Source organism: Haematobia irritans, chromosome 5 (genome assembly GCF_050003625.1).
Source record: "Haematobia irritans isolate KBUSLIRL chromosome 5, ASM5000362v1, whole genome shotgun sequence".
NCBI lineage: Eukaryota > Metazoa > Arthropoda > Insecta > Diptera > Muscidae > Haematobia > Haematobia irritans.
Genome location: NC_134401.1, coordinates 74,775,568 through 74,793,062, shown reverse-complemented (window position 1 = coordinate 74,793,062; position 17,495 = coordinate 74,775,568). Strand labels below are relative to the sequence as shown.

The 17,495-nt window shown below is 34.8% G+C and overlaps 1 protein-coding gene across 3 annotated transcripts in view; it reads left to right on the top strand.

The window, feature by feature from the left end:
• Positions 1 to 17,292, top strand: part of retn (retained) — a 115,638-nt gene extending 98,346 nt beyond the window's left edge. The window contains exons 8-12 of one of the 3 annotated variants that reach the window (XR_012722658.1): positions 7,736 to 7,883; positions 7,970 to 8,448; positions 14,551 to 15,185; positions 15,262 to 16,542; positions 16,603 to 17,292. Coding sequence is in view for 2 of the 3 variants with exons in the window: in XM_075309678.1 (XP_075165793.1) it covers positions 7,736 to 7,883; positions 7,970 to 8,448; positions 14,551 to 15,185; positions 15,262 to 15,623 (1,624 nt within the window). In the remaining variant the exon portion in view is untranslated. Of the gene's footprint in view, positions 1 to 7,735; positions 7,884 to 7,969; positions 8,449 to 14,550; positions 15,186 to 15,261 lie in introns of all 3 variants that reach the window. The other 2 variants (XM_075309679.1, XM_075309678.1) reach the window with 2 other exon arrangements.
• The last annotated feature ends 203 nt before the right edge of the window (positions 17,293 to 17,495 follow it).

Here is a 17,495-nt window from a genome sequence, read left to right as displayed (position 1 = left end):
TCATTATATTATTTCACTAAAATCTCATTATACATCTGTTATGATATTTAATTTTTAAAGTAATGCTACAAGAATACCTGAAAAGACTCATTACAGTCGACTCCGCTTTAGCGCAATGCGCTTTACTGAAAAACCTCGGATAACTGAAATCGATCGCATTCCCCAGTTGTTTTTTCTGTCCATTTCATTTAAATTACTCCGCTTTAGTGAAACTCCGCTTAACTGAAAAAATCGGATTACTGAAAAGTTTTTTGTGTTCAAATGAGTTTCGTCACATTAGTATGACTTCGCTTTACTGAAAATGCCACATTCTCGCTATTGAGAGAGAGTACATTTTCTTCTCCGTATTGAGAACGCTTTATTTCAAGTGAAGATGGCACTTTCAAAACAGTTTAAATCACTCTAAATCACAAATAAATGAATTCCAATTTTCCTACACAAACCTGTGACGGAATCAAACACCTTGTTTTTATTATTTTATGTACATAGCATTGGTCATAAGTTCGGTTAACTGAAATTGAGTGGATTTTTTTTCCAGTTATACGGAGTCCGCTTTACTGAAACTTTTTCAGTTATCCGAAGTTCGCATTACTGGAAGTTTTTTTCAGTTATCCGTAGTCCGCTTTAGCAAAAACTTCGGATAACTGAAATTAAATGGCTGCATTTTTAACGTTTCAGTAAAGCGGAGTCGACTGTACTTGGTTTTTCTTTTAAGCCTAGTACTAAGATCACGTTTTCGCACGAAAAACTGTTATACTCCATATAAAAAATGTTAGCGCGGAATAAAAGCGAAATCTTTGTTTTGAGCATTTTCAAACTCATATTTATACAACCCTATGTTTTTCGCACGAAAATTAGGCAGGCATATTATTTCGCATATATAGGTTAACATCCCTGGGTTTGATTCCCTATTTACGGAGATAGATGAAGATATTCGTTTTTCACAGAAACGAACTTAGTACTAAGCATTAAGTAGAAAATTTCAGTGGTGTTTAAGCTGGTTTCAAATTTCTCCACCATAAATGTTGAGTTGTGTACCTAGTAGTCACTGTTCCTTATCACCGAATCAGTCAGTCAAAACACAAGAGAACTGGCTCAATATCGGAATGACAACTAATCTACCCTAGTGCTACAAGCCTTATAGTTCAATGTCTTCAAACTATCCCACTGGGTACAAAGGGTATAAGTATGTGTTTACTCAAATAGTACATGTTTGAGCATGGATATGCTTGCATGAAAATGTTTTTTTATTGCAAAAATTCATTCGTTTTTAAAAGTCATAATGATAGTGGAGGACATTGTGGAGGGAGGCTCTGATATTACATTGCTGTATGGTATTGTAGCTGCAGCCATTGTCATTTGGTTTGGGCCAAACCGCACTAAAATTGGTTTTTAAACAGACGTTTATTGTCTAACAACAGTAACTGCAACTACAGCAACAACTACAATTGGAATGAGTGGAAACAATAAAATCGCAACATTGAACATCTGAAGATGGAACGAAATGAACTCAATATCGAAGCAAAGCTCTGACGACGGAATGCCAACGAACGCCAATCCTTCTACAAAGAGATAATTTGTTGTCACAATTGTCTCCATACTAGCAACACGAAGTGGGAAACGGACAAGGGTTGTGGCATAATGAGCGGGCCGTTGATTTTTTTTGTTGTCTTCTTCAAAATCGGACAAATGAAATGTTTCGGGTGGCTGAATGTCTGCGACGAGACGACAACCGCAATTCAGGGCGGTGATGTCTAACAATGAAGTGAATTCGCTTCAAATTTTCCACAGAGCATGAATGCAAATTGGAAACTGTATTCGCTATTGGCAGAGACAAGCTCAGCCAACTTTACTTAATTCATAATTTATTGGTTATTTGCAGCCGCTGTCGTAAATTGAAAAAAGCTCATTCGGCGACCGCACGTTTGTATTTCCATATTCGTTTTGTTGTTGCTATTGCTTTGTTGGTTTATGTGTGTGTGAGTGTGTTCGTAGTGGGGTCTATGGATGGATGGATGGATGACCGATGTTGCAGTGGACTTCAGATTTTGCAGTCACTTTGTCAGACCGTCAATCATGTTGGAAACGTTGGGTACTTTATGCGACTCCCAGGCGGAACCACGCGACCAACACCCAAACGATCAACCAAAGCTTCACACATACCACAGTCTGGAATTGTAATACGTTCAGCACCTCTATAAGAGCCAAGGCCCCCGCCCGCAATTGTGAAATTGATGGTCGGTGGAGTTAGAAATATGAGCACTCAACTGGTTTGCTAGTTGCAAAATGTCCATGATGTATGTATGTGTGTGTGTGTGCGCCGAACGACAACGCATCTTTTGGGTTTTCTGCAATAAACATTTTACGATTTCCCACTCGCATGGAAATTAAGTCCCTTCCTCAACATCGACCTCAAGAAAGAAATTCTATGAAAACGCTATCGGTGTGCAATATCACACCACTCTTTCAGTAATCCACCATCGCATTAGTTGTTCCTGCACTGGACTTGCTGAAACCAAACTGCAATAAACAAAACAAAAACGAAACAAAACTACAGTCACAAAATTGTTAACAAAACGCTTACATAAATTGCAAATTTGTACAATGTTTTATTTCAGTTTCATTACAAAAGTTCCACCGTTATTTTTTCTTCTACCAGCAAATTAATATGGCGTCTATTTGTATGGGCCCGTCGATAATCCCACATGAACTCACACATGTGAGCAATACAGAAAAACACTCATACACACACCAACATCTACACAGACGAATTGGGGCTCGTCGCAGGGCTAACCAATGGGTTTGCTTGATTTGCAAAATAACAATTTTATTTGTTAATCTAATAAACAATATAAACATGCATGAGTGGACATACATACGTACATACATTCGTTGATGTATGTGTATGAATACAAGCGATATGAATGTACATGAGTTATGTATGTGATAATACCACCTGAAGATGAGTGAGGACGAGGGTGTGGTAATTTTATTTGCTCGCATTTTGTGGTTTCTCATGAATGTGACGCGGCACCGTTGTAGTCTCTCACAATTTCTGTTACTGAGGCTTATTTCCAATAGACAGTACTTTCACACAAACACACTTTTTCAATAATAATTAAGGGAGAAACACATATACATGACAGGCAACTTAAAGTATTATATCTGACATGCAATTGATATTCGGATCGCAATGGAAACTTTTCAATTTCTATTAAAATACCTCCAATCAAAGGTACCTCCAATTAAAAATAGTGTTGCGTACTTAATTCTAGGAAACAAATTTTAATTTACTTGTTTTTTGCAACATTTTTCTTCATGTGCTATCAAAGTCCATTAACGTATGTTAACGACAACTTAAATTTCGAATTTCAGACTTGACTACAAGTAAAAATTATGCCATGTTTTTAAGTAAAAACGTCTTTAAAATAAAGTATATAAAAAACATCTCCTATATAAAGCCAAGTTGACCTTAGTAAAGGATGTTAGAATGCCCGACTTTAAGTCGAATCACTTAACTATAAGGACTAGGGCTGTCATCCCGTATCTCGGGATTTTTTATTTCGAATCTCGGAATTTTTCGGGATCGCGAAAAAATAATCCAAATTTGTGAAGTTTGTGGCTTTTTAGTTTTTTTCTTATTAATAAATCGGTGTATTCTTTCAGTATTAACGGCCCTTAGACCAGCGTCGAATGTGAGAGATTTATTCTTATGTTCTTTTGTTACGTGTATGGTTAATAACATTGAATTAAACCAAATTTCCTTAGTGTACTAAAATTTTTTTGATGAAAAAATGGAAAAATTTCGGATTCCCGAAAAAAATCCAAGTTTAATACTTTGAAATCCCGAATCCCGGGATTTTTAAAAATCGATCCCGAAAGACAGCCCTAATAATAAAAACGACTTCATTGAAAAGTTTATCGGCTTTTTGATAAGAAAAAAACTTTATATCAGAGAAATGCGTCTCCTATGCTAAGCAAAATTTGCATTCGTATTTTAAGGACATGAAATCTTTGGTATCATGATTATATTTTTTTTTAGTGTGTAACATTCATACAGAGATTTAATACAGAAGAAAATATATCTGACTATCTATTAATATAACCGCAGTCCATTGAGAATCTATTACCTATATATCTCAAATTAAGTTGTAGACACAACTTGTACTGTAATTATAAGAATTTCATTTGTTAAGCTTAATACCCTAGCAGTCTAAGCTTACAATTTATAATTTAATTGTAAATGTAATTAATAAATAAATCATTTGAAACCGAACTTCTCTATACGCAATACCTATTGCATTAGCGATTCCACAAAATGGTTTTTCCATAGGAAAAAATGGGTTATTAATTTAAGTTTATATGTTTTAGAAACAAGAAAATGTAGCAAAAAACCAAAAAAAAAATTGCGATTTGAAATTCTGAATATTAAAACTAGGAGAATATTCACTATTAATGGTTTGAGCAAAAATGCTTGAGCATCCATCATACATGGGGAAACTGTTTCCTTTCCATCTATTCAAATTAACTTTCCAAATGCAATCGATGCAATCAACCGATCCCTACAAACTCTCTTTGATATAAAGCGCATTTAGATGTGGGTCCATTAAGACAACAATTATTGTAAATTAAATATGACAATACAGTTTTCATAGGAATTTTTATATGTCTTTGAATAACTGAGGGCAATGGTGGCTGTTGCATCTATAAACCCGACTGTATCTGAGTAAATCAAGCGACCAACCTGTCTATAAGCCCGGCATGCCTAAATCAACAACATCAACATTTGAATGATGAATACTTGAGAATTCAAATGAAACCCTTCTACAATAAAGTGACACAACAAAATGCTAATAAGACCAAGCATTCTCGTCTTCAATGTTTGACTATCAAGTTGATGAGTTTGAAAATGATGGCATTGATCTCGGAGGAGAACTCCTGTTGCACTGTAATCTTAGCTCTTTTTTCTCCTATCAAATGTATTAAAATTTGTATCGTGAAGACTAACACTAAGATGGAATACAAAAAAAATGTTTACTTCTCATTGAGAGACGGGCTCGAAGAAGAAGAAGGTAAAACAATTGTTGACTCCAAATTGTGTTAATTAAATTAAAAAATGCTAATGGAATATTGAAAATATGCATGATGCATATGGTGTGAGTGAACCGATTAACTCCAAGCAGCCAGTCATGAAGTGGGAAAGGGAAAATGGATAAACATGGAGGAGGATGGATTTGAAAGACAAATCCATAACTATTTTTTGCAGCTTCAGGTGTGAGTTTGCCTAGATCCATTCGATTCCCTGAGTAAATATAACATCAGCACTCGTTGTATTCACCATCTCTTGTCTACGCTCATAGTCTAAACACCAATGAGTTAGAGATGGAACGAATACCCATTGTATAAGGCCTTGCATAGATACAAGGCCTTCCACTATTGTCACGTTTCAGAATTAAATAAGGGCTTTAGGAGAGACAAAAATATCCCTACATTTAAATTCAAATAAAAGAGCAAAATTTTATTTTTGGATGGTGACCATGTAACAGACTTGGTCACCATATTACAATTCCAAAACACTGCTACCACTCCAAAAAACAGTTTCCTTTTTATAATATCGAGCTGTAGATACCAGAGACGTTATAAGTTTTCAATCTTCAAGATACAATTCTAAAAATTGAGCTTTTGCTTCAATAGGTTATCAGAATAAGGACTACAATAACAGTAACTATTTGAGTAAATATATCTGAAATCACTTGCCTTTATGATTAGTCACTTATCTCCCACATTACTATGTATTATTATAGGTCTGAGCATATATTTGTATACCCATACTATAATCGGACTTCTATTATGTATTATTTTCTAAAAATTCCTTTAGAATAAGAGCTCTGCCGGAAAATCTTACAGTAAACCTAAAATATAGGAATTCTACGAAACAAAATTTTGGCCAAGAAAAACCAGTTTGACATTCAGTATTTGTTTCATCGACAAGCCAGAACCAGAATTTATGGGAATATATAACATCGATAATAGCCGACAAGTTTCAGTCGCTCTCCAACGATTTTTAAAGACAAGATAGAAGTTGATACCACGAAAAGAAAAAAAATCTTTGATGTTTGATGCCGTTAGCAGGTGAAGGAAAAATTAACATAATGGACCAAATGCTCAAGGGGATACCAGTTATTTTCCACGGAATGGTGTCGTCCTCTATAACGTAACCTAACCCAACCTAGATGATAGTGTTTAACAATGCCTTCTATATTTTGCAACCAAGTTCAAATTTGTTGCACTTTTTATTAGAATCGAAATCACCATAATATAAATAGCTTTTGGTATTTAAGGCCCTCAATTCCCCAGATATTGTTCGCAATTCACCCACCGGCTCTTCACATATGACTGGATGGAATGGAATGATGGCAATTGCCAGCCTCATCATTATCATCTTTACTCCTCCAGCACAATGGTGCAAGTTGCACAAAAGAGTACTGTTCGCTCGTAATCATGTCGATGATAATTAGCAGCATGTCTCACATCTCGATGGTTACAGCGTTTCGTGTTGATTCAAGCGTCTCGAAGCAAAAACGTCTTTCTCGTTGTTGTACGCTTAATGTTTACTTGATAATTCACAGAATGTCTTAGCAGACACACACACATACACATACACTGGCAACATGGTAGACGATCGGACGTTACAAAAAGGATAAAGCATGAAATGGACATTCAAAATTCAAATGAATCTTGCCTATGTTTAACCAGCAAATAAAATCGTTGCAAAAAGTATTAGGTATTCGGGTGATGGATTCACAAGAGCATAAATCGCTCATTTACTTTTAGAGTGTAATAATTCAACATTGTAATGTTTCAGAACATCTTCGACAATTCTATGCTATTGTGCTGAATAAAATGTGGAATTTAAAACGTTCCACGGTCCATTATTTCTTTAAGAAACATCGCAAAGCCAGATCATACAGAGAAATCTATGTTTTGATATTGATGTTGTGTGTTCAAGAAAACACTAAGCCCACTTTTCGGATATAAATTTTCTCTAAATGCATTGTAATGTCCTAACAATTCTTTATATTACAACTGCTATTCGTTTCGCAGCATTTATGTCATTTCAGCAGACGGTTCTGCTGTTTCCAAATCTATATCAAATTTGGCATACCTGTTGGTCACTAAACATGCAAGCTTGTGGACATTGGGGCGTTCGATATGAATGTGGATATTTGCACTTTATTTATTGATTGAGTTCTTGAGTGTTTATTAAATTAAATGCACAATATTGCGTGTATGCGTTGATGAATTACAAACAATCGACCCCACAACGATCGACCTCAAGATCAAGATGCCGAAAAACAAATAGTGGTACATTAAACACAAAGGAAGGTATGCCTTCCTTATCGTTTTTTTTTTTTCCTGAGAAAACGTGCGTCTTCTCCCATTTGTTTGTTACCATGGATTCATCCACTGATGTTGAGACATTCATGGACATCGTTGGCGTCCATAATGACGTAGCGATTGTGGCCAGGGTTCTGGTGGTTCTGCATAAGATACGAATGCATGGACGCGCTACAGGTGGTACGTGCAGAGGCATTTTGAACCATGATTTAATCAGTGGAACCATAATGACTTCTCAAAACAAATCGATTCTATTTTAGAAATTCAATGTCAACTCCCAAATAATATCGAATGATTCTCGTCTAATTTGCCACAACCTCCTTTTTCCCCTTTTCAGATATATGAAGTACTTGTACCCATATGAATGCGAGAAGAAGAATCTCAGCACACCGGCCGAACTTCAGGCTGCAATTGATGGTAATCGTCGCGAAGGACGCCGCTCCAGTTATGGCCAATATGAGGCAATGCATAATCAAATGCAAATGGTAGGTATTATGACATTCTGTCATGTAGTTACATGTCAATGTTAATGATTATTGGGAGTATTAACGAGTTACACTTTCGTTTGCAGTCTCCAATGGCACGACCCAATTTGCCCGGAGGAATGCAACAAATGTCCCCGTTGGCATTGGTAACACATGCAGCTGCTGCAAACAATCAACAAGCACAGGCGGCACTACAACAGGCACATCACAGACTGATGGCACCCACATTTGGCCAAGTACCAAATCTGGTGACCCAAGAAATAGAACAACGGATGATAGAGTATTTGAAATTAATTCAAGTGAAAAAGGAACAGAATGTGATTGGTAATGGCGGTTCAACCAATATGGGGCTATCGCCACATCATCAGCAGCATCAACAGCAACAGCAGCAGCAACAACAACAAATTCAACAACAGAGACAGCATTCTCCACAGAGTCCGGAAATAAGTCCAAGAGATGCATTAAATGCATTGGAAATGTCCCGTGTAGCCTTATGGCAAATGTATCACAATAATACCAGTCCTCCACCAGCAGCGAATGTCTCCCCTGGTGCAGAAGTTCAACGGTAAGATTTTACTTAAATGCAAGCATCAAAGTTCATTGATATCATAAAAAAATAACTCTAATTGTTGTAAGAAATAGGTTAGTGTGTATGTGGAATTAGAATTATTATTTATTATTTTTTTTTTTCATTATTAGAACGGTGAACATGATCACCTTGTACGGAGAACTTCATTAGATTAATCCTAGATACCGTTAAACGTTAAGAAACTTTCGCTTCATCGAAGTGACAAATACCTATGGCAATAAATTGTTAGTTAGAATATACAAAAATTTTACATATTTTTGTTGAAAGAAATCTGGGTTATGATGGGCTGCTTATACACTGAAGAGAAAAATGTAAACGGCTTTATGAAAAAAAAAAAAAAGATGGGGGTAGGCAAATATTCAATTAAATTGCATTCCATTTCTCGTAACGAGCTTGTATATTAACTGGAAGGACAAGTTTCTTTTCTGATGAACGAAATTTTAGACAAGCAAATATTTCTTTCCCTCTAAGAAATATTCTTGTGAAGCAAATAAAAAATAGGGCCAATCGCTGTAACGCTTGTCATAAATTCGGATCTTTATAACAAAGGTTAATTTCGTTTGTCTAAAATTGCTTCTCATAAAAGTAATAAATACGTTAAATGTGACATAAGTTTGACAATAAGCCTTTATTCTGGGTATGATACAAAAAAAACTAGAAGAATAAAATTTCAGAAAAAGTTCAGATTGATGCGTCAATACTCGAATGTTTTTTTTCTTTTCTTCTTTTTACAAATAGTACACCCAGAAAAAAGTGACCACTTCTTTAACCCTGAAAAGTCATCCTTATTTTGATTACGGCTTAATTTAAGACCCTATAATTTGCATCATGAGCAAAAATGAGAATCAAAATTGAGTTTATTTCCTTATTCAATTTGTTTTTAATTAGTATAAGACAAAAATTAATAAAATGAAATTACGCGTCGTCATTTTGACGAAGGATGACTGTCCAGGGTTAAGTTAAAATGAACTCATTGTGAAGAAAGTTGAACTTCGTATAGCGACAAAGACATTTTTATTTGTTTGAACGATGTGATTTTCATAGAAATTAGAATGCATTCCATATATTAGTTAACATTTTCCTATATTTTGTACCACTATACTACAGAATGAAAAAATTTAACTGAATTTAATTCATATATGGAATGATTTTATTGAACTTTTTTCATTCATTTGGACAAATCTTACATATTTGTGGTAAACCTTTTACTTCAAAATTAGAACTGCTTACCTTCGTTTTTAAATACGGGTTTATTTATTTATATAGGCAGTTTTTCTTCAATAAAAGACATGTTTTATTAATATATTAAATATATTTATTAAGAATTAACAGCTTCGACTGGTCTTGAAATAGTAGTTTATTATTCCACCATTTCCAATTTCCATGTAATGTTACAAACTGTAAAACGTAATGCTTTTCTTCTTATTGTTCCTTTCACTTTTAATAAGATGCTGCGTAACGATTTTGTCCTCTTTTTACAATTTCAATACCTACAAATATAAAAAATCATAAACCAATTTTTTCACAAAAGGTTAGCGTCACTGTATGAATGTTACCTGCTAATTGAAGATTCCAAAATGAAGACGAATGAAGGGGTTGTTATATTGTTGCTGTTTTCTTTCTTTATACACCATCATGGACATTGATAGACTTATTGTTTCTTATTTTTGTTCAATAATTAAAAAAAAAACGAAAAATTTTCTCACTAATTTAAAATAACAAATATTTTATTTGTTATTTATTATATTATTTTACTATATTATTTTTTAACAATCTCTCCGTATACCATAACAACGCGATTCCAACTAAAAAAACAACCCACGCGCAAACACATCGATTACATCGATGACAGGTATGGATTACAGGTATATAAAATAAATAAAGGAAAATAAAAGCAAGTTTAAGTTATCCGAATGGTAATGAGATTAGTTGTACAACTAATCTTCCAATCACATTTACATTTCATTCAAATTTTGTGAGCTAAATTTATGCAAAATTATTATAGCAACTTTATACTGAAGGATATTGGGTGGAATGTTAGACATTTTGACGAAAAAAAAAAACAATTGTTAATAAATTTTTCTGATTTAAAAACAATATTTTGGATTAATTGGCGGTGGTTTCGACTGGGAAAAAATGGTCGGCGGCGGCTAAAATCGGCGACGCGACTTGGCGGCTTCATTCTCTGATAACTAACCCCGCATATTAAACTACTCCTCTACAGCTACGGTGGTACATAAAAATAATGTTTTGAAAAACGCATCAATTCAACTTTATTTCAAAACAGTATTTGAATTCGAGTTGCTATGAATTATGTTTCACATCTGTTTCCACCAATTGCTCTAGACAACAACCCTAACAGCAAAAATGTAGAATCGACTTAGCTAATACATCCATGAGAAAGGCATATATTTTCCCAAGATACCATATTTGTGATGCCGAATATGAACTACAGGGTTCTCTAGTGAATATTGTTAATTTGTTCATTGTGGTTACATTACCGGAGAAAACCAATAGATGTCGTTTTTGTCTTCACTAGGACACTATAAACCAAAGACAATAAATTTTAGGAAGTTAGGAAATTGGCTTGCGTCATACCAAATGTTGCATTTGTCATGTTAGTTCCATACATGTTTGTAAGTTTTTTATTTGTTTTTCGTTTTTATTGTTTTAAATGAAAAACTTAATTTTCTTAATGAAACAATAGGGCTGTTTTCTTTTTGCACTGGATACACCATTTGTATGGGCTATCCAGAACATCGTTGCACTGGTGTTCTATCCAGAACATCGTTGCACTGGTGTTCTATCCAGAACATCTCATCAGTGCAAGTCGCGCCGATCTTATCAGATTGTGTTTTGATAAAGTGACGCTTCATCGATTCACAATAGCACTTTATTGTGACTAATTTATCGAAAAACATGAAATTCAAAGTGGTATAGGGTCTTAAATAATCGCAGCAGTAAATATTTATTACTAATTGGAGCATTTCATACATTCAAAATGCAAGATTTCACTTCTTTTCTGTGATTGTTTTTGAACAGCTGATGACAGTGTTGCATATTTTTGGAGATGTCCTGGATAAACGAGTACTCTGTTTTCTTGTAGTCCTTCAAGGCTTAGGGTATCCAGTGCTAAAAGAAAACAGCCCTAATGTTAAATTTTAGGCAACGATAAACAATTACATTTTCCCCTTTATGGAAATTTATTTCATTCACTTAATTTTTTTTTTTTATTTGCATTTTAATGCTATGTCAATACTTGTCGTATACGCGTTTGGTTCGATAAACGACAAGTATGAAACTAACACCGTAAATGGTTTGATCTCCTCAGTAGCCAATTTCCTATCTTCCTTTGTGTATTGTTTTTGCTATAAACGCCGTCATTATTTTGTACCCAGCTTTTGTTTGTATTGTTATAAAAAGCGCTCCAATAGCAAACCCATATACCATCTTACCGTGCACCAACCACCGGCAGTAGGGTGTCAATAATCGTCGCTGGGCCAGACGTATCCAGTGATGCGGTGAGTGGGAGGATGGAACGCTTTTGAATTTAGATATGAAGACACGTATAACTTATCATTTAAACTGAAGCGGAAGTAAATCTGTTAAATTGATTAATTTTTAAATAAATTTCATTTGAAAAAATCATTTATGTACTTTAACTTATAGCATTACATATCCACTTTAAAAATACCTTTTGTGAGATTTTTTTATCTCAATCTTATTTCAAACGAAATTTTGATATCTCCGTTTATAGCACATGTAATATAGCTAAATTAAAATGTAACAAAGGCTTTGAGAGCACACGAGATGCTAACTACAAGAGCTCTCTCCCTCTCTTTCCGTAGATTGCATGTATCGCAGGGTTGATAAAGTTGACACTTTTGTGCTTTTTTTGATACATTTCGACTGCCAAAAGCACCGTGGCACGACCGCGAGCCATTTGATACTTTTTCATTCACAATTACTTAAATGTGAACTTTTCTCAGATATCAGCTCAACTACAAAAATTATAAATAGAGGACATTGAAGACATAAATGTAGTCCAAAATGAGAATATTATAGTTTTTATTACAGGATCTCAACATTTTTGAGACGATGAGAGGAATATTGTCTATACCGCATTCGTCCGCAAATGTGATTTTTTTTCCACCACTCTGAGGAACAGACTATTATAAGATAGTGTATATATTTGAAATGCCAAGAAGGAGACGAAATACTGTTTTGTACATTGGTAGAATTCTTGATTTGATAGATTTTGCAAAGAGGTACCTCTTCATAAATTTTCTACTGAAATAAACTTTTGGCAAAATTTTGACAAAATCTTCTATGGAAATAAAATTTTGACAAAATTTTCTATAGAAAATAAATTTTGACAATTTTTTTAAATAAAATTTTGACAAAATTTCCTATAGAAATTAAATTTTTACAAAATTTCACAGAAATAAAATTTTTAAAAATTTTAGCAGAAATACAATTTTTAGAAAATTTCCTGCAAACATAAACTTTTGACAAAATTTTCTATAGAAATAAAATTTTGCAAAATAATTTTTTTTAGAAAATCTAAAAAAAATGTCGAAGTCTAGATTTAAATATACGTATACGTTTACAATAGTCTTCAATGTTGATATTATGTAATTTTAGCACCTTTTGGCTTGGAAAAGTAAATTTATAATACATTTTTAGTACTTTTACGTCAACATCATTTATCATCCCTTATGTATCGCACGATCCATGTATTAGCTCCACGATTTTTACTTTCGTTGATCTCTATAAAATACAGCATTACATATGGTGAATTAATTTCAATGAGAAAAAAGCCGAAAAGGTAACCAAAACTAATATTCGCTATTATTTTAAACAAAAAAATAAGGAAAATATATAGTTTATGAGTAGAGTAGTTTCTACACTGAAAGAAAATATTTCATTTTAGACAAAGTTCTCATTTGTCCTTAAATAAAGCTGGTTAGAGACAGTGGTTAATTCACAAAATTCAGTAAATTTGGTTGAAGGGAAAATACTCTATAAGAAAACAGAATTTCTTTTATCTAAAATTGAAAACCCAAATATTTGCTTGTAAGGCTATTTACCTTCGCAAACTGTTTTCATATGTATTGAATTTATATATTGTACTGAAATAAAGTAACCGCGAAATGAAGACGCAGTTTAGTGTAATAACATTTACATGTTGCAGAATTCGATGCACAAAGTCGGATTAATAAAAAAATTAAAACAATTGACATAGAGTGCACCGCGAGTGAATCGTGAATCGTGAATTCCGCATAACGTGAACACGCGTTTTCTTACACTAACTACTCCTTTTCGCGGTTACTTTATTGAGACAGTTCAATATAAAGCAGATAAATTAACTCAATTGATGCGCAGTTTCATGTTCCTCTAGATTTCGACAAGTCTTTACAGGAAAATGCTTGTTTTCATTTATAATTTTGATTATTTCTGGAAAAGTAATCGCGAAAATAATGGGTTTTTCAGTTCGAAAACCGAACGTAGTACCTACCTTAACGTGAACAAGCTAAAAAGATGTATAACATGAACATTTTTTGTCATAAAGTGTTAAGATATGGCCACACTGGACAAATATACGACAGAAATCACGAAACAGTTAAACCAGTACAAATTTTTAGCTCATATTGGATACATTACCTCATAATAGGAGTATTTTTCAAAAACGGTATCCAGATATTTCGAAAGTGCACCAGGAAAAAAGTTTGACACTCATTTGCCAAGTGTGACCATATAATTTATGTTTTTAATATTACTAATATCAAAAATAAAAGACTATCACGCTAAAACGTGTACAACTCCTGAATATGGCTATGTTTTTTTTTCTGAAATTCAAAATTCGCTAACGTGAATTCTATTCGTTTTAATTAGTTCACATTACGGCGAGTGCACTATATTATTTTCATGCACAGTTTGTCCAACATTCGACAATAACTTAGAATGCAACTCTGCAATTCATTTTCCCTCATCCATCTCGTCTAGGATAAAATGAACTCTTTACAAATTGTCTTACGATTGACGTCTTTATAATAACACACTTCTTTATATTTTTAGTAGTGAAGCTCTCAACCTAACGGATTCACCGCCAGGTGTCGCCTCAATAAAACGAGAACGTGAACGAGTTCCCAGCCCTGAAGTTAACGAGCGCGAAGATGAATTTCATCATCAGCCACCACCAGCAAAGCGTGCCGGATTTCCGGCAAGCTTTTACTTACCACCTGGTATGGCCGCAGCGGCAGCAGCCGTAAACTTTCACTATAAAGGTGGCACCGTAGACAGCCATGATTCTGATGGTGAGCATGATGAAGAACACGAGGGAGATGCCGACCACAATACCACCGCAAATTCGTCACATGATGACCCAATGGATCGCCAGCAACTAAACGGCATATCTGCTCGTCCTCCCCGCCACCATGGTAGTAACAGTAGTGTACATAATGATAAGTCTGATGATTCTGCAATAGAGAATTCACCTTCGACATCGGCGGCATCCGCTGGCAATGGTCACATATCTCCCATTTCCACCAAAAAAATTCACTTATCTAAACAGCATATGCAAAACCAAGGCTCTGATTCAAGTGGTGGAAACTCTGAGGGAAACAACTTTTCAACCCCAAACTCATCTTCCCTCGGAGCTCTGGACGCCTTAAATCTATTATCGGGCATGCAATTTCGCGTTACTCGCAATGGTAAGTTTAATTGGACTAGCACATTGTGGTGTAAAATCTTCACTCTATAACATTAATTTTTCTCTGCTTGTATCAGGTACCAACGAGAATGGTGAACAACAACTGGTGGTTAACCTTGAACTAAATGGTGTCAAATACTCCGGACTATTAGTGGCGAATACTGTGAATTCCACATCAGAGACCACAATCACTGCATCAAACACAATGGATAGTCATTGTGGTAGCAATAGTGTCGACCCCAAAACCACTTCAACCTCCTCCACTACCCATCATCCGTCGCACTGCAACGAAGACCCAACCATGGATACATCACCACCCGATTCACATGAAATTCCATCGCATGACACCGAATCACTCCCCAAAATCAAACACACAAATTCTGCCCTGACAAACGGCCCCAATGCAACGGCACTCAAGGATGCTCTAATAACATCGTAGGTTACACATCCGTATTACAATAGAAAAAGAACTGAATGGAGTGGAAAAGCATACATCTAATGTCATTGATGTCGTCTCAGAGATGGGCTTAGATGAATAAAGGGAAATCGCATAAACTGTAAATAGGACACATGTTAGGAAAATCAAGTGGTCAGTCTCTTGACTGCTGCTGACCGCCAAGCGAAGTATATCAAATCAAAGTACTCAATAAAGAACAACACTCCCAGAGAATATCTCTTTTGTATGTCAACCACAATGACTAACTCAATGCGAGAAGATGGCATCAGAATAAGCAAACCACTTGTTGCACACCTCCAGATTAAGCAATCGTTGGCTTTTAGATTTTTTATCCCCACGATTGTTAGCCCTGAGGATAGAGGACTGTTACTAAATACATTGCGTACCAAAGGAATTTCTGTAAAATATCGGTGGGCTATGCTGTATATCTACGTAAACCACATCAAACCTCACTACTCTTCACCAGCAATGACAACAGAGTTAACAACATGAATGATGATGGAGATGATGTCGACATGGACAGCAATAACATGATGTGATTTTAATTAAACAACAATGCATAAGGAAACACAGGCAGCCCACCACACGGGCCAGAACCCCTAAAATAACCGACATGGTTTATTGAAGTATGCTCCGAGCAAACTCCATGCTCAAAAGGGAATTTTGTAAATATTTGTACTTGTTTGAAGGGCCAAACGAGGATTGTATTTAATCTAGAAAACGACCATAATACGTTCAAAATCGGATGTACGTTGATGCGGAAGCAGGTCATGCCAGCTCATTGGGTTCTACACATTTTGATAATTAAACTCACCCCCTCTCACACACCTTCGCCGTCGCGGCATATGCTATGCGTAGTTCTAAGTTAACGTTAAATTTTAAATCTAATGTGTATTTATAGGTAAATATTTAAACATATAAAAATAACAAGACGCCCTGGAAATAACCAATGTCTTCATAGTCAAACAGATACATACAAACTTAAATGTATCCTTCGCTTGCTATTACTCACCCATATACCTACCTTATTCAGTGTGTCTGTGCGTGTGTGTGTGTCGTAGTTGGCGTTTGCAATTAGAGGGAGTCACAACTTCAGACAATGCCATGTAGTAATAGCACCCGGCAGCCTCACTTCAACAAACGAAAAGAAAAATCTGTGGCTACGTCTGTTTATCCATCTAGGAGTGCCACATTATCTAATCTCAGTCCGACACACTGTTCTGGCTGGGCTTTGGCTTAATTTTATTTAAATGCATTTAATTTTTTTATGCTTGCAAAATTCAACAAAAAAGACAATGATGTAGATTTATTTAAATTAAATGTTACCAGAAAATAGAAGCAAAATCAATTGTATCTAGGCTTATTCACCATACATATTACATATTAATTAAATTTCCATATGAATTTAGCTTGAATTTATTTGTTTGTTCGGATGAAGTACCGAACGAACGAATGACTAATTAAGTATTGCCGTTTGTGTGTAGTTAAATAAGCAGTTATCCCACTCCCTCCCCATGTTATGTGTAAATATTTCTAATGCAAACAATATCGATTAGTCGTAGCTACAAAGAACCTATTTAAAATAAAGTGTAGTGTTAAATAATTAAAATAGCAATAAACTGTATACATATATTTAATATGATAACTAAAATTGGTCACATGTTTTAATGCCGAGAACCTTTCTCAGCTATAGTCTATTGTCAATGATGTATGTCGTTTTTCAAAAATTGGCATGCTATTAGTGATCGGAATAGGGAAACGTTACATCCAAAGAATTCTATGCAATTATTTATTAGAAAATAAGGTACAATTATCCAAGAAAGAATTATCAGCTACTGTAATGGGCTATATCTC